The sequence below is a fragment of the Alnus glutinosa genome, chromosome 4, assembly GCF_958979055.1.
Source record: "Alnus glutinosa chromosome 4, dhAlnGlut1.1, whole genome shotgun sequence".
Classification (NCBI taxonomy): Eukaryota; Viridiplantae; Streptophyta; class Magnoliopsida; order Fagales; family Betulaceae; genus Alnus; species Alnus glutinosa.
The window spans coordinates 10829785-10855273 of NC_084889.1; the positions used below are offsets into that span (position 1 = coordinate 10829785).

Genomic DNA, 25489 nt, shown 5'->3' on the forward strand with positions numbered 1-25489 from the left:
AATTGCTTCATTTACATCCCTCTTAACATGTAACACCCTAAAAGAAAAGGAAAACAAAACTTTTTTTTTGATATCATCGACAAGATGTCCAAATCTGCTCGACTGAGGTAGCTCCGTGTTGATACCCTGAAAATTTGCAAAGCATTTTTTTTTTTTTTTTGCCGGTCTCTTATTCTAAAGAAATAAAATTGTCTAAAATAAAATGAAATGACAATATTATCCCCTCTTAAAGTAACGGACCGACTCTCCATTTTATTGAAATGGAGAGGATCCCGTTTCCCCAAACATCAAGCTAATCTTTTCTTTTGGGCCGAGCAATAAAGGAATTAAAAAAGGTTAAAAGGGCAGTAGGTTTTGTATCTTTAAAACCTTCGTACCAAAAACCAGAAACACTGAATTCTCCTATTCGAGCGATTCTTTGTCTGAGAGTTCTATTGAACCCAGCGATTCGACTCGGCCATGGCGGTTCGGTTCAAATTCAGGAGTTCTGCGAATTTCGACTCGGTAGACATTGGAGGACCTTCCGTATCGGTTCGTGATCTGAAATCCAAGATTATTCGCCACAAGAACCTTGATATCTGCCAAGACTTGGATCTTCTATTCTCTGATGCCCTCACTGGTCAAGGTCAACTCTCCCCCCCTCTCTTTTATCTGTTTCGTTTGTGCATGGTTCCCGAGAAGATGGACCAAAAGAATCGAGTTCAATTGTTTTTTTTTTTCTCTGTGTGCAGTTTCTTCGTAAGTCTCTTCTTTGTGTTTGGTTGCATGTATTCCGAGTTTCATATTTGGTTGATTTCATTAGGGCCTTCTTTACAAAACCAATTTCTTAGCCATAGCAAGCTTTTGCGATGTACAGAACACGATTTCCAATTACTTGTTAGCACAAGGTGGCTTCAGTTGCTTGAATTAGGTTTTACATAAGAACTTAAGCTAACTTATATTCATATATTTACTATAATCTTTTTGAGAAGCCAGCTTTAGACTTGAAGTACTAAATTGAAAAATATCTAATTCAAAGGAGTTGAAGAGCATTTGTGTTAATTGTACTTTTCTGTTTTTTTCTTTTCCCCTTCTTTCAAGTTTTCTGACATAGAGTTGTTATAACAATTTGTTGTTCTTATTTGTTTGGATTAATTCAGAGTACACTGACGAGAAATTTCAAATTCCGAGCGGTTCAAGTGTGATAATCAAAAGAGTGCCTGCTGGATCAGTTCCTTCCAATATGTAAGTTTTTAGCAATCGAGGTCAATTTGTATGTATGTGTGAATGATGACGCAAGTCTAACTTAAACTTTTGCAAATTTTTCTATATTAGTTGAGGCTGTATTGATATTTATCATGCAGTTTTTCTTACATAATAATGCTGTGTTGCAGGGCAAACTTTAACTCGTTTGAGACTCTTCAAAACAAGGTCACTAGGATGGTTAGTTCAACTCTTCCAGCGGTATGTCAATAAATTTGCTTTTCTAGGAACCTAGTTTAAAAGCTGTCAAATAAATAAGAATGGAAAATTAAGAATAACCAATAGTAGGGGTATGGATGAGAGGTTTTCCGAATGCTTCACTGATAAAAATGAAAATGATTGCTTGCTTTATGATGATTGATGGATAAATGGTTTAGCTTTACACTGTTGCTACAGGACTTCCTTGGCATATTTTTATCATTCGTTAGATGTGAATCCATCATATAGTTATTTTATTTCGTATTCAACTGCATTAAGTTCTATTTTAGAATCTTTCAAGAGTTGAAGTACAAGAAGGTTTTAAGGTTGGGATTTTGGATCGACTTCAGCACCTTCAGGCCAGAGGCCAAACAGCAACTGCTGTCTGTGACTAACCTGTTGGTGCTGTCCTGTAAAGCCTATGTGCATATTTATCATGTAGTTTTATTTCTGGAGATGGCGTTGTGCTCTATTTTACTATAACTTTTAAATCTGCCTGCTTTCTTATTTTACTTTTCTATTCCTCAGTATAACTTTTATATGTTTCAGAATATTGAATTGGACAATTTTGATGACTTTGGGGTTGACTTGTATCCTGTTCCTGAGGCGACCTTATCTTGTGCTGATCTTGATACTGACAAGAATGCATGCACTGGCAGTGATGAGAAAAGTGATTATGTTGCAAGGTATACTTTTTTTCCGTGGGATTCTATATGTGCAGGATTGTTGTAGATGCATCAAACTTTTGTCTAATTCTTGGCTTTCCCCCCCTTCTTTTCATAATTGATTCTTATGTGCATTCAGATGTTCTAAGCCATGTACGGAAGGATATCAGAAACTTGAAGAAAGTGACCTTAGTGAGGCTATTCCTAGAGGTATGTAATGTGTCCATACATATTTTTAAAAATCTTCAAGATATTAGCTCTATGCTTACCATGCTTCAATTTCAGTATCAGGTCCTGCACATGGTGAAATTGAAGGGAATATGTCCCAGGAAAAACCAACGCATAAAGTTGAAGAAGATACAAACATAGAAAAGTAGGATAATAGTTAGTCATTTCCTTTTAATTTCTTTTGGTTGTTTGGTCTCAAATATCTGATTCTTTTTGCCTCATGGAAATATGAAGAGTTGTTGATACCAGTCCTCCAGCCATGCAAAATGTTAACTTGCCATCAGAGCTAAAGTGCTCTCTTTGCGATTCATTTTTTAAGGAGGCTGTGATGATACCTTGCTGCCAGCATAGTTTTTGTCAGAAATGTAAGTTTTTGGTATGGTACAGACAATCATCCGCTAAATTGAACCTTTCTTTCCTTTTGAGTTTTTTTATTTTTCATTGAAGTGTATAGAACTTGTGGATTTTTTTATCAACTGCTAAGGCTAAAATTTTTTTGAGCCTAGTGAGAAACTTATATTTCTTCCTCTACAAAATTCTACAGCCAATTTATCTGCCTCAAGTTTTGAGAGGCGTTGGTGACCCTCACTTGTTTTCTTTTTGTATCTTGATTGTGGAGTTTTGGGTGCAGGTATTCGTCTGGTGCTGCTTGAGAAAACAAGGTGTCCCAAGTGTTTTTCTACTAGATGCAGAGTAGACGATTTGCTACCAAATGTATCTCTCAGGCAAGCAATTGAGCATTTCCTTGAGTCCCAAATTCTAACCACTGGTTCAGGCACTGCCTTTCATCAATATGCTCCAGGTAGGAAAATTATCTATTGTTGAAATCTCCTTCCTTACACCAACTAAATTCTGGTGAATAACTGTTGAATAATGCAAAAACAGATGGTGAATCTGGAATTCAAGCAAAAGATGTGTCTTGTGGTGTAAGTATCTTTCAAAGAGAGCTAGAGCCCCATTCTCCCTCTACAACAGGGAGGGGATCCAATCAAAATATGGTAGAATCTGCTTATGACCTACTGATCAGAAACAATGCGTCTACGGGTGGCAATAATTCTCGTGTCAATGTGAATAATCCTTTGAAAGCACCTCATTTGCCACACAAGATAAATCAACATGGTTCTTGTCTTCCTGTGGATATGGAAAATAGACATGGGGACTTGGCTGCTTTTGATGACTTTCAAGGAGAAAGTCAGCCCACCCATTTTGAAGGTATTATCTTATTAATTCTGTGACTTCATCTCTTACTTATCAAAAAATTCTGTGACTTCCTCTCTGGTTAATTCTCTAACTATGATAATCATACTGTTTACAATGTTGGAGCTGCATTCTAGACATCAGGCTGTAACCATGATATTGTTCCTGATATAGTGCAGCAGATGTATTCTTTAGTGGGCATAAAATGTCTAGTATAGTCTGTATGATATTTATCTTATTCTGGCTCTGCAACTCTAATTTTTCTATTTCGGATGTTACCCCAGCTGAATCCAATCTCAAGAAAAAGAAGGGATTTTGGGTTAATAGTACTGCAGGTAGTATTTACATCTTTGGGTTTTTTATTTTTTTTGTGGCCTCACTTCTAACCTCATATGGGCATCATCTCCAGTATATCTCCTGTTTGTTCTGACACTTGCATTAATTATGCAGATAGAGACAGGACTTTCTTGGAGATTGGAAGACACAAAAAGGTATTAGCTTTGACAAAAACTTGCATTATTAGTGTGCCAGTTACCAAATGATCATTATAATCTACATTACAAAGTCTTTCATTATGTGAGGACAAGCTTGCTAAGAACATTGACGAAGAATTAGGGATGCCCACATGGGGATCCAAGTAGAGGCATTATCTTAAGAATCTGATTTTTGACTTTGAGAATCTGTTTGCTGGGATTTTGTGAAGTTCAAAATTTTGCGCTTACAATACAAACTTCTGGTTTTGTCCATCTACTCTGGCCCCTTCTATAAGATTGTACCTGATGCTCTCATGTAAAAGTCTTGGTTTTGAATCTGCTTGAGCCAAATTGTGTTGGAATTTCCGTTTCATGTTTCATTTTTCTTTTCTTTCCTTGTTTTGATACACCTGAAAACTGTTTCACTCAGTAGTTTGGTTCTTATTGGTGGTTAGCATTGGCATATCATGGGATATGATTCCTGTACTGATTCTTATGTTGGAATTTGCATTGCCTCAAATCTCCTACCTGTTTGGGTTATTAACTAGGCTGAAAAACTAAAAATAAAAAAAGGGGAAAAAGTGAAAACGTTTTGGGTGCATGTGGTAAACTTTTGTGAGGGCGTTTATTCTTTACTTTTCCCCTTTTAAACTGATCCAAGCTACTGTACTGAAATCAGGGGGACCGTACGTGTTACATGTGTGGTTCACCAGACCATTTTGTAAGGGACTGCCCAGCTGCTTCCAGTCCACATCAGAGAGGTATAGTCTGGTTTCCTCTGTTGTATTTCTCTTAAGTATATGATTGTTTATGGCTCGTCTGGTATGTTAACTTTCTTTTGTAATTTCAGGAAGTGCTATGTTTCCAGGAGTTATGCAGGGTTATGCACGACCATTTTGGAATGGGACCCCCTTGTCCCATATCAGGCCCTATGGGAACCTATATTGCAATGCTGGGATGATGCCCTTTAATGCAACCATGGTCCCCGCTGCCCCTTATGCTGTTCCTACATATATGCCATCTATGTATGGTGGCTTTCCGGGCTTCAGGTAAATTCTTTTCTTAATATATTGGTTCTGATCAACTTGCCCACGTTAAAAAAAAGAAAAAGAAAAGAAAAGAAAAGAAAGAACTCGGTCATTTATTGCGTCATATAAAATTTGACACTTGAGCATTTTGCAGTGGATATGTGACGATGGGAGCTGTGGCACCTCAACTTGGAGGGATTGAGAAACACCATCTAAGTCATCAAGAATATGTGGATTTTCAAAATTTTGAAAAGAGACAGAAAATCTCAAATGAGAATAGGAGGTAATTCTTTAATAATATCAGGATATAACAATTTGGATGGAAGGCATTTGGCTAATTGTTTCTCGGCATTGCTTCTTTTTGTTTTTTTGTTATTTATTTGAGATTTTGTTGTCTACAATACTTTCTTTTGTTCACTTTAGTATCCTTTGTAACTATAAAGAAGATATACGGACAGTTCCCACCTACTATCAGTGATAGGAACCAACGACTAATTGAATAGAAATAGATAGATACTGAATTTCTTTTAGGTAGGAGAGACCACAAATGAATCCAATTTGGGCTATATAAACCACAATGACAAATGTCAATACAACATTCAATAATTCTGAAATAACTACCCATGCAATAAGGAAACTAATAACTACCCATCCAATAAGGAAACTACTTGTATCGTGCTTCTAGCCACGTTGACTAGTAGTGGAAAACAAAGATACAAAAGGATAACCTTTAACAACGTAATAACTCTAACTATAGTAAATAACTGCAGCATTCCACTACCCATGCATGCCATAACTGCAGAATTCCCTTCCCACGTCTACAGACCTTCACGTGGCCATGATCTGCAACTTCCACGGCCAAGTAACTTGGTTTAGAAGTGGAGTCCTATGTGGGACTCTATCATTCGCCCTCCCTTGAAGAAGTAATTTTGGCGTCGCCATTTTCGAACTCCTCAAACCTTTCATGCGTTACAGAAACCTCAATAGAGAGTGCTTGAGATGTTTGGCAATGATGTCCCGGTGTGAACTTTTCATTGCAATCGAAACAGAGGCCTTTCTCCCTTCCTTTCTGCATCTCCTCCCACGACAGTTTCTTGGCAGCACCTGATGAATATGGGCGTGTAATATTTGTTGAGTACCTGGCTGAATATGTTGACACAGTTGACCCTTCACCTCTTGCAATCTTCGGTCTCTAGAGAGATTATCATCTCTCATTCGTGCTAGCGCAATGGCGTCACGGAGGGTCTTCGGTTTGAACATTTGCACGACAGATACAATATCTTGTTTCAGCTCTCCAAGGAATGTTCCCACGAGTGCCTTTTGAGGCCACCCATCCACCCGGCTTGCCAATCACTCAAATTCTTGTTAATAATCCCGCAATGTCCCTTCTTGTTGGATTCTTGAGTGCCTCGTCATAATCTTCAACTTCGGTAGGACTGAATTGAATCAGCAACTCTCGAAGGCTTCCCATGCGATGGGTACTTGTTCTTCCTTATACAACTTTTGAACCCATTGCCACCATTGATTGGCTTCACTTTCGAGATGAAAGGTTGCCAGGGATACCTTTTGCTCCTCCGGTATCTTATAATCGAAGTACTGAACTACCTGATTCAGCCACACGTTGGGGTCGTCTCTCGAGTATCGAGAGAACTCCAACTTAGTGAAATCACTCGATCCTTTAGAACCATTTGACTGCCCGGAAGGATGATTTTCGTGACCCTGAAACGATCATTTTCCTTTGATTGCAGATGATTCACCCTGCTCAAAACCCTTGAAGAAGAGTTCCTTAAGCTCCACAAAGCTGGACTGTGATTCCGAATTCATCTTCTGAATTACTTCTTTTAGCTCCTGTATTTCTAATTCTAATTTCTCGATGTGATCCTTGTTGGTAGCCATGCTCTAATACCAAGTTGATAGGAACCAGTGGCTAATTGAATAGAAAAAGATAGATAATGAACTCCTTTCAGATTGGAGAGACCACAAATGAATCCAATTTGGGCTGTATACAAACCACAATGATAAATGTCAATACAATATTCAATAATTCTGAACCTTGCTCCTAGTCCTAGTCTTATACTAACTTACGAAATAAGTACCCATGCAATAAGGAAACTAATAACTACCCATCCAATAAAGAAACTACTTGTATCATGCTTCTACCCACGTTGACTAGTAGTGGAAAACAAGGATACAAAAGGATAACCTTTAACAACATAATGTTTTTTTGATAAGCAAGAGAAATTTTATTAAAAAAAGTAAGGCGCCCCCAAGTACATAGGGAGTGTACAAAAGAACACCCATAGCCAACCCACAAAGGAAACCAACAAGCCCAAAGAGAGCTAAACCCCAAAACCCAAAAGGAACACCCAAGAAGTAGCCCACAAAACAACCCAACTAAACCCACAAGGAAAAAACCCAAAACCCGAAATCAGGACACCTCAAGACCCACAAAGGCTCTTTTGGCGAGCTATCATCTCATCCAGGATAGCCAAGAGTTTCTCGCGGTGACCCCCATCCTCGCTATGAACTTCTCACTCAATTCAGCCGCCTTTGAGAGGGACACAAGGGAGGATAGGTTTAGCCAACTCAGCACCAACACCACTAGCAGAGCTACTTGGTGTAGGGGCAGTAGAACCGAGAAAACCAGAACCTGCCGAGGACCTTACGGAGCAGGAGAAACATGTAGAATTGTTGGAGGCATCACATCCGGAACCGGCAAGGGGGGAGACATGCCCATAGCCACCCCGGAGTCTGCCCCCGACGACGTCTCCGGCTGAAGAAATCTCCGATAGGCAGCCGTCATACCTGTGCCCTTAGAAGTTTTCAATTGATAAATGACTTTGTGTTTACACTTAGGCAAAAATCGACCTAGCTGAAAGCCCTAACACTTGAGGCCCAGATCAAACCCAGCAAGGCGACCCAAAAGCTTCCCAATAACCCGGCCCACAGCCAAATTTAAACTTACGAAAATTTTGTTCCACGTGCGCAGGTTCAAATTCAAACGAGACCCCTCAATTAAACAGCCTGAACTTGCCACACCTCGAGCAGAGAAACAAGCTTCAGCTTTCTGAACACCCAACGAACAAAGAGGTATTCCACTACCCATGCACGTCATAACAACAAAATTCCCTACCCACTTCTACAGTCCTTCACGTGGCCATGATCTGCAACTTCCACAGCCAAGGAACTTGGTGTAGACGTGGAGTCTTAAGTGGGACTCCATCAATCAGACCCAAGGATGGGCTGATGAAGGATCATCTTCTCCCCCCTCCCCCTTCTTTATCTCAAAGGCACAAACACATGCAAGCTCTCACACACTTGTAAACACCATGCAGGTGAAATAGTGTTTTTGGTACATCTTAGAGCAAATCTATTGGTTTGGTAAAGTTTTGAGAAGTATTTTGAGTTTTGAAAAGAGTCTTGGAAAAAGTGACAATTGAGTAATGTTTTGGTGGGGACCATATTTGAAAAATTGTTTTCTTTGGGGTTCACAAAAGAAATTTGTTTGGTAAACTAAGAAGTGTTTTTGAAAAGAAAAAAAATGAGAGGTATTTTCAAAAAAATAAATTAAACAAAACCAAAAAAACCACAAAAATTGAGTCAGTTGGAGCTAGCCTCAATGGGTGGTGGCCACCACGCAGATTTGTTGGTGGCCACATGGAGGTGTCCAAACAGATCTAGTGGCCTGTGTTGGCTACCATGTGAATCCGGCCCCACCATGGGCTACCAGACAGATCGGCAGCCACCATGATGGCTGTGGCGTAGATTTGACGGCAGCCATTGTAGTGGCTCCAGACACATCTAGCGGCTTTGCGATGATCGCCATGTAAGTGGCCCATCATGGATTAGTGGTGGCCACCACAGGATCTACCTGGTGTCCCCACGGTGGCCTCCACCAATGGAGGCCATACTCCATTTTTTTTAAAAATTATTTATATATTTATTATAAATATCAAAGGCAAACCTCTACACTTGAAAACATGAGCGTGTTTTCAAAAAATTCCTATATGAAGAATGGGCAATTTTTTTTAAAAGTGTGTTTTATTTTTTGAAGAGTGTTTTCTATTTGTTTTTTAAGAAGTGTTTTGATGTTTATTTTGAAAAGTGTGTTAATGGAGGGTCTGAAATATTCTTTTGTTCAACCGAGCTCTTTTGGAGAAGTGGTTATGGCACTACGTGCATGAGATAGAGGCCCTGTAGAGGATGGTAGTGGATTTTAAATATGGCAGCTCGTGGGTTGGGTGGTGTTCAAATGATGTTCATGGGTCGTATGTGGTGGGGTTATGGAAAAATGTTAGGATGGGCTTAGGGGAGTTTTTTAGTCATACTAGATTTGAGGTGAGTGACGTCGCCAAGATTAGATTTTGGCATGACGTGTGGTGTGGAAAGCAGACCCTTTTTTTAGAGTTGTTCAATATTGTTGGTTTCAAGGATGATTCATCATTTGGAGTTTTTTAGTGACACTTATTAGTGGAATGTTTATTTAATTAGAGTGACGCATGACTCAAAGGTGGATTTCTTTACCCCATTCTTCAATCTATTGTACTCCTTCGGACTAAGATGGGGTGGTGAAGACAAGCTTTGTTGGGCCTCTTCCAAGAAGTTATTCAATGTTAGATCATTCTATAATGTCTTTGCCCTCCATGATAGTACTCATTTTCCCTTGGAGGAGTATTTGGCAGAACAAGGTTCCCTTGAGAGTGACATTCTTTGCTTGGTCGGCCACTTTAGGGAAAATCCTCACTATGTATAACCTAAAGAAACAATATATCATAGTGGTAGGTTAGTGTTGCATATGTAAGAAGAGGAATCTGTTGATCACTTTTTACGCCACTGTGAGATTGCTAGTGCTTTATGAAATACTATCTCTAGTTGTGTTTGGTTAGCTTCGGTCATTCTTGGACGAGTGGTAGATCTCTTCGTCTATTGGAGGGGGTAGTTTGGTAGCCTTCATAGTGCAGTAGTGTGGAAAATGGTTTCACCATGTCTAATGTGGTGTATTTGAAGGGAAAGAAATGGTCGAAATTTTGAAGTCCGTGATAGGATAATGTTGGAATTGAAGGCTCTTTTCTTCAATGCACTTTACCAGCTGCCTTTGCCTATAATGTTTCTTGTTTTCATAATTTCTTACTTTCTCTCTCTCTCTCTCTCTCTCTAATTAGGTGTTTCTCTTGTATATTGTATTTGTATTTGGATTGCGTCTTTGTGCTTTTTAATGAATTTCGGTTACTTATATATAAAAAAAACTTTTATTTGAGAAATGTTTTGCAGCTTTTGAAAATTGAGAAGTGTATTTGAAAATTTTGCCAAACACACTCTTAAGTGTAACGACTTTAACGACACAATATTGTCCGCTTTTAGTTTCCTTAAACCAGATTTTTCAGGAGGTCACCCATCCTAGCACTACTCTCGCAAAAGCACACTTAACTGCGCAGTTCTGATAGGTTTGTAGCCATCATAGCTTTAAAACATGTTGTGTCAAGAAGGGTGCGAATATACATATAAGTCCATTCCCATTCCCATTCCCATACCCAAATGATGTGAGAGGTCACAATTACCCTCGCTTGAGACCTAACATCCCAGCTGGCAACCTTCGTGGGATCACCCCATTCTTGGTGTCCTAGTGAGTGCCCACATGCGACCTTCATGGGCTTGTGCACACTCCCCCCATCTTAGGCTGGACAATGGCTTTAATATCATTTGTAATGACCTAGGAAAAACGCTAGTTAGATCTACGCTATCACCCCAAAAGGACCAGTCAATTTGAAGTTTTCCTAGAATCCCTTATAAAGCCTAGTTTCACTTAGTAACTAGGCGATGTGAGATTTAGCACCCATGAGTATCTTTATAAATTACTAACTTTATGTGAGCTATTTATCTCTTTCTAATATGAGACCGGAGTATTACAAATTTGTAACAACCTATGGAAAAACATTAGCCAGATCTGCGCTATCACTCCAAAATGACTAGTCAGTTTGAAGCTTCCATAGAATCCTTTATAAAGTCCAATTGCACCTAGTAACTAGGCAATGTGGGACTAAGCACTCAGTAGTATCTTTATAAATCACTTACTCTATGTGAACTATTAATCTTTTCCCAATATGAGACCAGGGTGTTACAAATTCTCCCCTCCCCCCTCCCCCCCCCCAAAAAACTCCTGACATCCTCATCAGAGCCACGTCATGCGGTACTCCAGTACCACATGGTCTGACGTTATTAGGTGACTCTAATGTCATTTGTAACGACATAGGGAATAGCGCTAGCCAGATCTGCGCTATCACCCCAAAAAGACTATTCAATTTGAAACTTTTCAAAAATCTCTTGTAAGTCTCAGTTTCACCTAATAATTAGGCAATGTGAGACTAAGCACTTATGAGTATATTTATAAACTACTCACTCTATATGAGCTATTGATCTCTTCCTAATATGGGACCGGGGTGTTACACTAAGTTCTCAAATCAATTATGTTAAATTTTATGGTTCTCTTTGTTAGATTGGCTGTTCTTTTGAGGTATGCTTTGCCAATGTACCAAGTAATGTTTTCTGCATTTTGTACAAATTTGTTTTCATCATTTTTCTTGTTATAAGATTTCGTGTCTAGGTCTTTTGTACTATTCTGAATTTTAATGTGTATGACATTTCTAACTAGAGTTTTCCTGCTAACTAAATATTAATAATCTCTTCAGAAATTTCTAAAAATATATATTTAGATGGAATCCCTCCCTCCCTCCCTCCCTTTACGTTCTCACTGAACAATATTAACTGCATTGTTCCTGAAGTTTTCCTGATTTCTATTAGTATTTCTTTGCTCACCAGAAAACAATCTCTCGATGATCGTGACGATGATGATAATTTTAGTAATGGGCACCCGTATAATGAGACAGAAAGATCATATGGCTATAAATCTTGTATAAAGAGAGAAAAAAGTGTAAGCTACTCCAACTCCCGTTTTACTCAGAGGTCACAGAGGAAAAATCTGCATGATTATTATACAGATCACGACAACTCGGATGATGACAGACTTGAGAAGAGTTCTCATTCTTCAATTGCTGTTAGGGATCGGAGGTCATATCATCACCTGGAAAGATCAAGTTCAGAAGTAGAAGATATGCCCAGTTGCCCCAAGTTGCATAGGAAAAAGAGGCACAAATATCATCATAGAAGCTCCAAAAAGCACAGTGAAAGAATAGATAAGTGTGGTAGTGATTCTAGTCGGAGTCATCATCAAACTCATAAAGAAAAAGAAGTTGACAGGAAGAGAAATAGGCCTGACGACAAAAGGCACAATTACAAATGTCACAGCCACACAGAATCTGGTGTGGACCAAAGTCTTTCCATTGATCAGAAAAGGCGACAGAAAGAGAGCAGTCACACCTCCAGACATTCTAAGCACAATCCAAAGTCTGGTACTGATAATCTGAGTCATGACAGGTGGCAGATGGTTAGTGGATCCGATAAGGATAGTGGAGAACAGTATCATTCTTGTAAACGGAAAAGAGTTCATTAAAAGAAGCAGCGAACCGGACTGAGGTAAATGTGTATATGTGTTGCATATCAACTTAGGTGATCAATCTGTTACCCTTCTCTCATTTATATATACATATCTTACTAACTTGGTTTGTTATTGTCTTTGTTCTACCATCCTTAGTCTGCCTAGAAGTGTTGGATTTAGGACACCTATTGTGGACCAATATAGGCTTGCTATGAGCTAATGTCAATTTCTGTTTTTTCTACAGATTTAATTCATTGATCGCTTTCAAACTGTAACTATTTGTTAATATCTGTTAACTAACCCTCTTCACTTTTTTAGCTTGAGGTCTGGATGCTTGCAAACAAAAGTTTTAACCAGAGCAGCATCCGTAAATTTAATATAGGGTTTGGAGCATTATGCCGTGCCTAAACTTCTCTTTACAGAGATTGTTGCTGCTGGTGAAGGTATGTTTTCCTTTCAAAAAAAAAAAATATAATAATAATAATAAGAATAATAATAATAATAAATTAAAAAAAAAAAAAAAAAACAGTAAAAGGCCTTCAGTGATAACATCCCTTGACCCTTGGGCCTTGGTACATTAAGTTTCGTTTTATGCTATAGCTTTTCATGTAGGCATGTAAACCCCCTTCTCCCTTGCTACTCCACCTGAAAACCAGAAGAGGAAAAAAGGAACAATATTGAGAGTCCATAGTGATAGATGTTTTAGGTTCCATCATTTGGTTGCACGCAATCATTGTTGTGAGATATCAACAGCTAGGTGTCATCATTAACTTTCTTGGCCTAGAATCATTAGATTCCTGTTGGTTGATACTTACGTTTTTCTTATTTTCGAAAGAATTTTTGGTTGGGTTTTTCTTTGCAAGATTTCTTGGGGCAACCGATTTTAGACTTACCCTGCAACCAACCCTATCTAAGGTTCAGTATAGATGGCTAGAACACATTATTATTCGAGGTTCAGTAGCTGGTCATCAAACATTCAGTAGAAGCATGGTTAAAGTACCTAACATCATTTTGAAACTTCTTTTGAAACGTGCATGCTTATTATCAGGTCATACATTATGGACAAAAATTTTCTACAAATAAGGTTGTCGGAAAATTTATCCCAAAGTCTCTAAAAAGTGTCATGTCATGTATGCCTTAAACATGTGTGAAACACAATTTTTTTTTAATAGCATGTGCCTTTCACATGTACTAATAAAACAAACATGTGCTTCTCGCATGTTTAGAAACACGTCATTTTTAGAAATTTGGTTGGAAGAATTCTTTCGAACTGGATTTGTAGAAAATTTATATCCATCCATTATTATCACAAAGAAATTATATTCTTTTTTTTAAAAAGAAAAAAGAAAAAAAGACAACAAACAGGTGGTTTGCGGTTATCACGATCTGTCTTTTCCTCAATTTGGCTATTGAGGTGTTAAGAAATGAAATCAAGATGTCAAATTTTAAATTATTGAAACTGTTTTCTCAACCTTTAGGTTCATTTGGGTTTGCGATTTCAAAAAGTATGATTTTAAAAATTTGCGATTTAAAAAAGTGATTTTTAAAAACTCAATTAAGCATTTGACAAAATCGTGATTTAGCCTTTAAAATCGTAAGTTAGCCTTTAAAATTGTGCATTCTAAAAAAAGTACCCTATTGATTGCGATTTTGTTTTTTTTTTTTTCATTCTAAAAATTTTGCATTCTACACGTACTAAAAGCATATGTTTTTTTTTCGTTTTAAAAATACCATTTTTTTTTAAATGTAATTTTTAAACGGTTCATTATTTGCGATTTTGTTTAAAATCGTATATTTTGTCTACGAGATCAATGACAAAATTCAAATCTCAAATGCACTCTTAGTCGAGAGTTTTGATCGATTCAGAATTGTTGGGGCTTAGCTTGGTGCTTGGGTGTCTTGGATCCGTGGGTAGCCATTGTTTATACAAGTTCTGGTAATCTGAGTAAGTTGAATGGTTGTAATCCCAACTATCCGTGTTAATCCAATCATGGGACCTAACAAATTTCGCTCCTGCACTTGGTACTAAATAGCAATTGTGCTGGGCCAAAGTTGTAGGCAAACTATCCTTAGATGTCTAGACTCATGCATGTATAATTCGCATATGGATAGTGGCCTATGTTATGGGTTTGGATTCTCGTAGTTAGGCCCTTACTTTTATTTGAGGATTAAGTGATAATTATCTTCACATTAATTTTAAAGTTGTGGTTGTCATATCAGTCAATTAAGGGTAACAAAGTACCAGTACCCTAGGTATTTTTTTTTTTGGGGGAAAAAGTTGGACATACATCTCTTAAACTAATACGCGATTATCAATGCCCATTCAAATTAAAGATTGGGGGTAAGTATATTTTTTCTCATGAACTACCGGTCATTGTCAACATGCTACCATGAATTGATACATCGACCATAAGAGAGCATTCAACTACTATTTATGTATTATTATCCCCATCGGCCAGTTAAATTCGTAAAAAGACTAAAATACCTCAACTTAAAATCAAAATTTACAAAAAATACCTTCAAAATTAAACAAAATTTTAATTAATTTTATATATATATTAGGTTTAATATTTTTTTTAATTAATTTACTGTTGAAGGGTATTTTTTATCTTTAAACAAAATTTAACGTCTAAATATTGCATATTCCGTTTGATTTAACGAAATAACCTGACAGAAGGGGGATAAAGGTACGGAAATGGTTGTTGAATGCTCTCTTATGGTTGATGTGTCAGTCCGTGGTGGTATGTTGATAATGATTGGTAATTTATGGGGGAAAAGATAATTACCCATAAAGATTGTGTTAATGTTCTCTCTAAACTACCAAAATTTGTTAGTCTTCTAAATGACAAATATTCTTTTTTTTTTTAAAAAAAATAATAATAATAAAAAACTAAAATTATCCTTTGGCAGAACCTCCCCCCAGGCCATTGGTGTTGTTTAGCCACCTCCTTCATCCAGCCTTCGGTGGGCGAATCACTCATTCGCTATTTGGGGGTGGTTCAACCACCTCTTAAATGTCCATGGGAGTGGTTTCGGCCACCTTCATTTGGCCAAAGGGGGTGGCTCGTCCGACCTATATTCAGTCTCAATTTTTTTTTTTTTTTTTTTTTTTTTTGAGTTATTTTGTCTGATTGAAAAAAAAAAATTTAGATAAATTTTTTTTTTTTTTTTTGCTTGGGGCATTGTCATTTTTTTGGGGGATATTAACGCTAGTTTAGGAGTGCATTAAAAATCAAGTGGTAATTTGAATGGGATATGCGAATTTTTTTCTTCTTAATTTTTTAGGCTTTTTGGGCTGTTTAAGACTACATATAGATGTAATTTTTCTAGGAAAGAAAAAAAAAATTGGTAGAATTTGGTTCACATGGTGTGAATAGAATGTAACAATTTTGAAAAGAATTAAGGGTACATTTGGGATGAAGAATAGACCGCTTTTATGGAACGGTTTGGTTGCATACCATTCTTGGTAAAAGGAGGAACAATTATTCCTTTAAGAAAAATAAGAAGAATAGCTATTCCCATATGAACATAATGTATTTTTCAAAAAAAAAATATCTCCACATTATTTTTTTTTTAAATCCTGAAATTTATTTATTTTTTAAAAAACTTATGATTGAATTCTGTGTGACTTGTCCCCATTCCATCAAGGGTGGTGCAATAACTCCCGGTTTATGTTATTCTAATCAGAGCATGTGTTATAATCAAACAAAATAATATGAATTGTCATTTCATTCCAATGTCTTCTATTCTTAGTAATGTTCATTCATATTTTTAAAAGAATAACCATTTTGTGTACTAAATGTGTTCTAAGAGTTGCTTGCCCTTTTAGTCCCATTTTGTGAATATATTGGTAACCTCTAGTTTTTGGTTTAATTTATTTATTTACCCATTAAGAACATAAGTAAATGAACAAAGCATTACAAGCTTTCCTGTAATTTTTTTTGGGTTAAATATGTTTTTGCCTCGTGGTTTAGGAGACTATTTTTTGTTCTTGTGGTTCATTTCGTATTTTAGATAGTGTTTCTTTTACGGCTAAAGGCGAAAGTGATACTTTTGTCAAACTTTCATTCAAAAATTTATGGAAGTTCACGTCACTAGCGGCCAAGAGCCACCCCTATTTTGGCCAAGAGCCACCCCTCTTCTTTTTATTTTATAGTTTTTTCAATTTTTTTAATTAATTTTTAAAGATTTTTTTTTTTAATTTTTTTTTATACTACAACAAGTGTCAGGGGTTGACACGTGGTGGTTAATTAGTTTTTGGACCAAAAACTTAATTGAAGTACTAATTCGGCATTTTTTCAAAATTAAGGTACTATTTGTAATACGAATTGAAACTCAGAGACTAAAAAATAAAGTTTCTAAAACTCAGAGACCATAAGTGTGTCTAACCCTTATTTATTTATTTTTTTTTATAATGTTATAAGTCACATTTACTTTCTTTCTAACCGAGAAAATGAATGGCACTCATCCTTTGTGCAAATGGATTATTATTATCATCATCTTCTCTCAAATCTCAATATTTATTTATTTTTTAAAAAAAATATTAGTTCGTGCCCAATGTTGTGGTAGTGAAATGACCCAACCATCATGGCTAGGCACATTCTAGCCACCATGATTGGTTACTACTGTTGTGGCCGAGAGATGACACATCCATAACGGTTGGGCACATCCCAAACATGGTTGTGGTTGGGTCTCTCTTAGCCATGGTAGTCACAAGACTCATAACAATGGTTAGGAATGAACCAATCATGGTTGTGACGGGTGATACCTTTGCCACTCTTTTTTTATTATTATTTTTGAACCTTTTTTTTTTTTTTTTTTTTTTTTTCCTGTTTTGTAAGTACATTGAAAAGAAAGAACAACTAACCAGCTTAAGAACGAAAGTAAACTAACTGTTAGCTAGAAAGCTAACTACTACTTAACCTAAGAGAAGGTGGATCTTTTCCACTTACAATGAGAATAGAGGGGGGGAAAGGGAGAGTAGTGGGAATGCGGTCAGAAAAATATCTGGTTGCAGCCTAATTTACTGTTGAGTGGGTACAGAAGTTTGCATTTCTATTGATTTTTTTAGCATTCCAAGAGAAGGAGGCTGGAAGAGAGTCAATGATATCTAATATAACGGATGAGATACGCCAATCAAGCATATTCTGGGGGTGTTGTAGAGAGGATAACAACTTGAGAGTCACCCTCAATAATAAAATTTTGGAGATGGCAAGGGAAAATGCAAGATTTGCAACTAAGGCTTCACCATAATTTGGTAGATAGGGGGGATTGATCTGGGAGATCATCGAGATAAGGCCCTTGTGATTACGGCAAACCGCTACTTGAGCTGAGAAGGTATCACGTATTGCCGAGTCAAAATTGATTTTGTATCCAACACAGATTAGAGGAAGCCAGCGTTCCATAGGAGGTGAAACATTATGCCAAGCCACAAAATGTTCCATAGCAATCTTATTAATATGCCGTGAGACTTGGATAGCATCAAAGAATAATGCATCATGATAGGCCTTGTTACAATAATGCTACAGAAGATCACATGACACAACTGCAAAAATTTGAAACCTGTGATGATCATTAGTGGGAATGTCGAGAGAAGAAGGGGATATAATGAGCTTAATCCAATCAACCATATTAGAGAAATTGAGAGTCTTAGAGTCCAATGGCCAGAAGGAATTGCGTCATAATACTTGGGCAAATGTACAATTGAAGAACAGATGCTCAAGAGAATCCCCTGCTAACTTACAAAGAGGACATTCATTCAGGTTGGTGGATGGCAATAAGGCATTTAATTGGGCCTTTGTTGGAAGAATATTCCAAGCAATTTTCCAGAGAAAGTTTCGAAACCAATCATTGAGATTGAGTTTCCATTAGAATTTCCAGAAGGATAATGGAACTATAGGACCACTTTGTGACAGGTGAGATTGGATAAGTGAAGTATATGCTGAAGTGATTGAGAACTTACCAAAGTTAGAAGGAGTCCAAATATATCGTGCATGTGATTTATTTACAATGCCCAGTTTGAGAATCTCTATAGCACTGGTAGGATAAAAAACAGAGTTAACAATAGAGGGCCGCCATTGATAGGTATTCGAGTCCATCAAATTTGTGATAAGGAGAGAGGGTTGGGTACGGTTACTTGGAACTTTTGTGGAGGGTTTAAAGGAAGGGATAAAGGGAATTCAAGAGGTCGACCAAATTGGGAGATGTGAGGTCAATGAGGCTTGAAGGCAAGTTTTGGCTCGCAGAAAGGAGAGAGGGTTGGGTACGGTTACTTGGAACTTTTGTGGAGGGTTTAAAGGAAGGGATAAAGGGAATTCAAGAGGTCGACCAAATTGGGAGATGTGAGGTCAATGAGGCTTGAAGGCAAGTTTTGGCTCGCAGAAGAGGTTTACTCTTTAGAATACCATTCTAGATCATAGATGCATTTGGGGAGGTGGGGGTTGAGAAAAAAATACTCATACTAAATATATTTCCTTCGGAGATGGCGAACCCAAAGATAGTCCATATTTGAGATGATCTTCCAACCTAGCTTAGCAACAAGAGCTAGATTGGTTTGCTTCATAAGATGAAGACCCAATCCCCTTAAGCTGCGAGGAATACACAGAGCTCCAAGATTTCAAGCAAAGATTTCTTGATTTACCTTTGGGGAAACCTCACCAAAAGTGCCTAAATGATTTATCCAGTGTCGTACAGATCAAGTCTAGGAGAAGAAATTAACTCATGGTATAAGAGGGGATGGTGGCAGCGGTGGCTTTGATGAGGACGACTCTTCCAGCTTGAGACAATGTTTTAGCTCACCATCCATCAATTTTTCTTTGAACCTTATTCAAAATAGGTTGAAATGCTTCATTTTTTGATTTACCTATAATCAGTGGGAGTCCCAGATAATATGGAGCTGAAGATGAAATCTGATCAGGAATAATATTCTTGATACTAGAAATAGTAGAGGCTGTGGAATTTTTGCTGAAGAGAATGGAGGACTTAGAATCATTCACAGCTTGCCCCGACCAGCTGCAATAAGTGTCTAGACATGATATAATGACATGAGCTTCAGTTGAGGTAGCCTTGGCAAAGATAAAGAGATCATCAGCAAATAAGAGATGTGTAATAGGAGAGCAATTCTGAGCAATTTTAATATCCTTTAGAAGTTCAAGAGATTCTTGTGGGTGAAGAAGTCGAGACATAACTTCTATACCAAGGATAAATAAGAATGGGGATAGAGGATCTCTCTGACAAAGTCTTCTAGCCGGAGTAAATAACCCAAACGAGCTTCCATTAATCAAGATAGAGAAAGACGGAGAGGTAACACAAATTTGAATCCAATTTATCCAAGTAGTATGAAAGCCCAGCTTTTCCAAAATGGCTAAGATAAAAGACCATTCTATACGATCAAATGCTTTTTCCATGTCAATCTTAACAGCAATAAGACCACCAAGACCTTTTTTCGATTTGAGAGTATGTAGCAATTCATGGGCCATAATATAATTATCTTGAATACTTCTGAAAGGAACAAAAACATATTGATATGGAGAGATGCAAAGATGAATACTTTTGATTTGAGTATAATAGTATTTTCATGTCACTTCTGTTATCTATTTGACTACAATATTGGTAGAGGTCTCAATTTACAAATGCTCAAAACACGAGTCTCATTTTTATTAATGCTTCATTTGTTTAGACGTAAAATATTTTCAACAAAATAATTTTTCAAAAAAAAAATGATTTTTCTGAAAATATTTTTCGACGTTTGGCTCGTACGAAAAAATTACTAACGGTGTTAAACGAAATCTAGCAACCATCGCCTGAATTTGGCCTCTCAATTTACAAATGCTCAAAACACGAGTCTCAATTTCATTAATGCTTCGTTTGTTTCGAAGTAAAATATTTTCTATTGTAAAATATTTTCAACGAAATAATTTTTCACAAAAAAAAAAAAAAAGATTTTTTGAAAAGATTTTTCGGCGTTTGACTCTTACGAAAAAATACCAACGGTGTTAAACGAAATCTAGCAACCGTTGCCTAAATCTGGCCAGTTTCGCCAGAATTTGGTCTATCGAAAATCGGTGACGTCGCCAGGTTTTGACGGACTAGATTTCGGCACTGGCCAGATTTCGACACTGGCCAGATTTCGACAATCGGATACCAAAATTCGGGGATCTTTGGTGGTAGAGTTAGGCTACCAACAAACTCCAATGTCCGACGGTGGCGGATTCTCACAAATGTGTGTGCAAGAATAAAGATTTCAAATCTAGAAAACGATTTACGGTTTTCAAAAAATTAAAGAGGCTTTTACTGTCAAATTGAAAATAATTTTTGTTGACCATTATTTTCTCGCCCACCAAACACTGAAAAATGCTGAAAACATTTTTCAGAAAACATTTTACGCCGAAACAAACAGAGTATAAATTGAAAATTGTAGTCTCAATGTCAAAAAGTGTGACAGCGCAATGTGGTTTAGACATAATTTTCCTTAAATTTTTTAGGTGTTACATGGACTATCAATTTGGGCTAATGCCATGCTCAAAAAGTCTAAAATTGGAGGTCTATGAAAAAAGACTTTCATTCAATTAATTAGTAGGTGGTAATGTTCTTAGCTTTTTTATTTTTTTTTTAAAAAAAAAAAAAATTAATGGAGATTTCTTTATCAAGACAAGCAACCTACGGCATTCTCTATGCACAATTATTTATTATTCGCACATGCAAATGCGGTTAGTAAAAACCACTATTTGCATATGTGAATAACAATTTTAGGGGATGCGGTTAATAATCGCATCTGAATACTCTTTATGTAGAATATTTATTTTATATATTTCTTATATAGATATTATATTTAATACATTTACCAAAACGACATCGTTTTCATGTTTAATACCAAAATAACGTTGTTTTAGATTAAATATAAATTATGTTTACATTAGTTTGATTGGTTGTGTTGCTTTCTCGGGAGTGTTTAATAACTACAATAATCACACGGATGCAGTTAGTAAAAATATGATGCGAATGCGGATATTTAAAAGTGATATTTGTATTTTGCGAATATTACAAATAATTGCATCCGCAAGTGCACCGAAGTTTCCTTTTTTTTTGGAAAAAAAAAACTGATTTACATTAATTAATGCAAATAATTGGTTGAACAATATCACTCATCAACATTCCTCCCTAAAGAAGTAAAGCCCTCACCTTTGCAAGTTGGACTAAACATTTTATAAACAATTTTATAAAAAGTCGATTAGTGTGCAGGGAAATGCTTTTCTGTGTACAAAAGACGGTGCTTATTCATGATAATATACTTTGAGGGGCTAACGTTTTTTATTCCTTTTCCCTTCCCCAATGTGAAATAAATGCACTAATCTCCCTTTGACTTTTTATTGATTAAGGGCAATAGATACTGCGAAGGACAATATCAACCACCCTAAAATGAAGTATCCCACCAATCTTGTTGGTCCCACGTCCTCCGGTTCCTGTAATGTCAATGTTTATATAGTAAAAATTATTGACAAGTTTAGAGAGAGAGAAGAGTGGTTTACATAGATGACAATTATTTGAATAACCACAAACTCGAGGTATTTAACCCTTTATCACGTTTGAAAGTCATGAACAAGAGAGTTTCCTAGTGCAAGAAACCTTAGAGTCTTTTGAAAGAAATGGTCGCCAAAGAAACCATGAAGGAAATAACTAAAATGAGGGTTGACGGGATTTCAATGATTTGAGCTTTAACGAAGTACAACTTGTATTTTGAGGTACCAAAAAAGGTATTTTTTTTTTTTTTTTTTTTTTTTTTTTTTTTTTTTTTTTTTTTTTTTAAAGATGTTCAAAGCAAAATAGTATGGGTGTTTTACCCGATGGGTTGCCTCAAGTAGTAACGATCTTAGGCTTCATTTAGTTCGCATAACAAACCTCTGGAATAGAATGACTATTCCCTCTTTGGAATAGTTATTCCCATTGGAAATAACTATTCCCTTACGAAGAGAAATACATATTTTCAAAGGAATAGACTACATTTTTCAAAAAAAAAATACTCATTATTTTCTATTTTCTTTAATTTTTTTTTTTTTTTTATATTAAAAAAAAACCAAAACCCTCTTTACGGTGGCTAGCCGCCAGCCATATATGGAGCCAGGGTGGTTCCACCACCCCCAGAGCATTTGGGGGTGGCACAGGCCACCCCTGGCTATTTGGTGGGTGACCAACCACTCATTTTGAATTTTTTTTTTTTTTTTTTTTTTTAATTTAAGTTTTTCTTTTTTGGGAAAGTACATTTTACCCAAGTATCCACCCATTTGCATTTTGACATTCAACGTTCAAAAACTGGCAATAGACTTTTCCAATCTAGCCAGCTTTGGTAAATAGTACCTTTCATCCAAGTTGTCCGTCTCTTTGGACAGAAACGAGGTCACGTGTAACTAAGGCTGCATCCTCCCACTTTTGCAACGCATATGACCTTTTAAGGCCGCATCTTCCCACTTTTGCCCCTCCTCCATTCAACTTGCGTGCCTTTTGATCGTCATGTTGTTCGATGGCTGGTAAAACACTGGCAATGCGCCATTACACAGCTTAACGTTTGCGTAGTAGATCTCGACGGAGCTGTCTTTGCGGTAGTAGATCCCTCATTGGGATTATCAGCTCTGACGGTCACGTTGAACTCTGGCAATACCGTAAGGATCGACGTTGTTGTCGTTGTCGTCGTTGCCACCGCTGTGAGGTTGAGGCCGTTGATGGCGATGGCATCAATGGAGTAGTTGGGCGATTCGGGCTTGAAGATGAGGTAGAAGATGTCAGCAGCAATGCCGACGAGGATGAGGAAAACGACTAGGAGGCCGAAGATCTAGCAAATGTAGAGGCAGTAGGGTCGGCGATGGCTTTTGTAGCAAGCAAGGTCCTCGTAGCGGTGAGCGTTCTCGGGTGGGGGGACACGATAGACTTGGTCCTTGGAAATGTGGATGACGTAGGTTCTGGGTGAAGGGATTAGCTTCTCAGAGTCCGACATGGCGGGTTTGACCGTCATTTTGAAGGTGAGGTCTCGTCGTTTCTAGGTGTTATTCTTCCACTATTTCTTAATCTAGTGGCTCCTCTGGGTATAACAGTAGGTCTAACTCAAAACAGAGTTCCAAAAGGTTTTCAATCAATTAGAATAAAAACAGGAATGTGGAATTAGGAGGTTTGGATCATGTAAAATTTGAAGAGAAATTGATGGACAACGTTGTGTTTCCTTCGCCAATTCCTTGGAGATAGCGGTCTATGGAAATGAAAGAAGAAGCTGATCACGGTCTAGAAGAGGAATATTTCTCTAAATGGAGGGGCAAAATGGTCTCGATTTAAAAGGCCACGTGCGTTGCACGTGAACTTGTTTCCATCCAAAGAGACTGACAACATGGATAAAATGTACTATTTACCAAAGTTGGCTACATTGGGGTGGTCTATTGCTGATTTTTTAACATTGGACGCCAAAACGTAAATGCGTGAGTACTTCATAGGGTCAAAGTCTACTTTCCTTTTTTATAACTTTTTTTTATTAAAAAAATAATGTGAGGTTTTTTTAGTAATTTTGATTGGATTCTAATTAAAGTATATGGGTTGTTACTAAACTAAAGAGTATGAATAGTCATTTCATTCCGCCCTCTCTTTTACTATTCAATTTTCTAATAGAATACTAATTCCGCAAACCAAATGAGATCTTAATTTTAACGGAATTCCATTAAGTATGAGGTTAAAATTTCCTTTGATGTAAACAATTCATTCAATTCATGCGAAGCCGAAACCAAAATCTTACTCGAAGAGTTTTCCGTCATCAAAATAAAATAGTATGGGTGTTGAGCTAAAAAAGAATTCATACCGGCACCGCTGATAAAAATTCATTTTAAAGTAACAGTGATTATCGAGATGAGAAAGAGCGAAGCATACCTGCGGCGGAGGAGACTCTTTAGGAGTTGGTGTTTTGTCAACCTCAAAGGGCCAAACATATGTTTCAACTTTTTGGCTCCTAGCCAAGCTCCAATCGTACATCCTTCTCTCTTCTTCGGTTGACAAAATTGTGTATGATTCCTATCAATTTTACAGATTGGTGAGAATTGCTTTCCCTCTATATGGCTTTTTTCTGAAAGAAGAGAGAACAGAAGAAGTTTTGACAGTTACTGACTTTTAGAAGTTCCAGCTTCTCGTCGAGTTCTTCTTCATTTAATCCCTGATTCCTCAATTCTTCAACCTTAGTTTTGTATGCAACTGTAACCTGGATAATCAAAAACAATGAGAGGGAGAGAGAGAGAGAGGAATATCAATTTGCATAGCCAATAACTAAATAAAACGTGAGTTTAACCTAAAACTATGTAAGTTGTCCTTGAGTTGTGACCTGCTCAAAAGAACATTCTCTTTGTAGTCCAAGTCTACCATAGTGATCGGCATCTGTTATTGCTGCATTCTAAATTGAATTTTATCAATCAAATGCATCATGAGAGAGCAGTAAGATCTTAAAACCCATATATATATATATAAAGTAGAAATAAAAATGCAAAATTAAATATTAATGGATGGATTAGTTGTCATTACGTATGCCACGAAGTGCTCTTTCAACGTTAAGAGCAGAAATCAAGGACGGTGGTTCTTTTAGGGCTTCAATAGGACTTTCTGAATCTGGTTCTGCTGCACTGGTCTCGGCGGATACTTCACCTGAGCTTCTAATGTGAAATCTGCGCAGCTTGGTTGCAAAAGTGATGGAATTTGTGGATATGGCACCATTTATCGGCGTCTGAGTCGAGAAATCTTTTCGGGAGATGTACACTGTTGCAGTGGTGGATGAGACAGCCATTTTGTTCTTCGTTCTCTCCTTGGGCGTGCCGTCACGCTCGTTTGTTTAGTTTGCTATATTTATTATTTAGGGAAGAGATAAGCCGATAAGGCATGGGCTTTCTACCAGAGAAATGTTATCTCACTCGGAGATATGATACTTGTCCACTCCTTGCCTACGTGGCA

At 37.2% G+C, this 25489-nt stretch overlaps 2 protein-coding genes and 1 pseudogene across 5 annotated transcripts; 1 reads left to right on the top strand and 2 right to left on the bottom strand.

Annotated features, from left to right (window-relative positions):
• Positions 1 to 316: 316 nt before the first annotated feature.
• LOC133866616 (E3 ubiquitin ligase PQT3-like) lies at positions 317 to 13049 on the top strand. 4 transcript variants are annotated; one of them, XM_062303199.1, is made up of 16 exons: positions 317 to 625; positions 1140 to 1224; positions 1374 to 1443; positions 1990 to 2126; positions 2245 to 2315; positions 2391 to 2478; positions 2568 to 2698; positions 2965 to 3135; positions 3219 to 3545; positions 3815 to 3865; positions 3981 to 4021; positions 4683 to 4764; positions 4854 to 5052; positions 5186 to 5314; positions 11830 to 12561; positions 12842 to 13049. In XM_062303199.1, exons 1-15 carry the CDS (start codon positions 460 to 462, stop codon positions 12536 to 12538), a joined length of 2457 nt encoding a protein of 818 aa, XP_062159183.1. In that variant the 5' UTR covers positions 317 to 459; the 3' UTR covers positions 12539 to 12561; positions 12842 to 13049. The 4 variants fall into 4 exon arrangements, with proteins under 4 accessions (XP_062159183.1, XP_062159185.1, XP_062159182.1 ...); XM_062303198.1 differs by lacking the exon at positions 12842 to 13049 and having other exon boundaries at positions 318 to 625; positions 11830 to 12766; XM_062303200.1 differs by lacking the exon at positions 12842 to 13049 and having other exon boundaries at positions 319 to 625; positions 11848 to 12766.
• Positions 13050 to 21530: 8481 nt separating this feature from the next.
• On the bottom strand, positions 21531 to 25401 carry LOC133866853 (NAD(P)H-quinone oxidoreductase subunit U, chloroplastic). Its single transcript, XM_062303507.1, has 5 exons — positions 25067 to 25401; positions 24870 to 24931; positions 24660 to 24749; positions 24425 to 24565; positions 21531 to 21984 (listed from the first exon to the last, which is right to left on the bottom strand). Exons 1-5 carry the CDS (start codon positions 25323 to 25325, stop codon positions 21889 to 21891), a joined length of 648 nt encoding a protein of 215 aa, XP_062159491.1. The 5' UTR covers positions 25326 to 25401; the 3' UTR covers positions 21531 to 21888.
• Positions 22034 to 24418, bottom strand: LOC133866854 (NDR1/HIN1-like protein 13; annotated as a pseudogene).
• Positions 25402 to 25489: the final 88 nt, after the last annotated feature.

What these genes read in the sequence shown, in the direction of transcription:
- LOC133866616 (XM_062303199.1), top strand. Translation starts at nt 460, where the DNA reads ATGGCGGTTCGGTTCAAATTCAGGAGTTCTGCGAATTTCGACTCGGTA. An exon ending in GGTGGCTTTCCGGGCTTCAG is followed by an intron (nt 5,053 to 5,185) that starts GTAAATTCTTTT and finishes AGCATTTTGCAG; the next exon opens with TGGATATGTGACGATGGGAG. An exon ending in ATCTCAAATGAGAATAGGAG is followed by an intron (nt 5,315 to 11,829) that starts GTAATTCTTTAA and finishes GATTTCTATTAG; the next exon opens with TATTTCTTTGCTCACCAGAA.
- LOC133866853 (XM_062303507.1), bottom strand. Translation starts at nt 25,325, where the DNA reads ATGGCTGTCTCATCCACCACTGCAACAGTGTACATCTCCCGAAAAGAT. An exon ending in GAGAATGTTCTTTTGAGCAG is followed by an intron (nt 24,750 to 24,869) that starts GTCACAACTCAA and finishes TTGATTATCCAG; the next exon opens with GTTACAGTTGCATACAAAAC. An exon ending in AGAAGCTGGAACTTCTAAAA is followed by an intron (nt 24,566 to 24,659) that starts GTCAGTAACTGT and finishes TAAAATTGATAG; the next exon opens with GAATCATACACAATTTTGTC.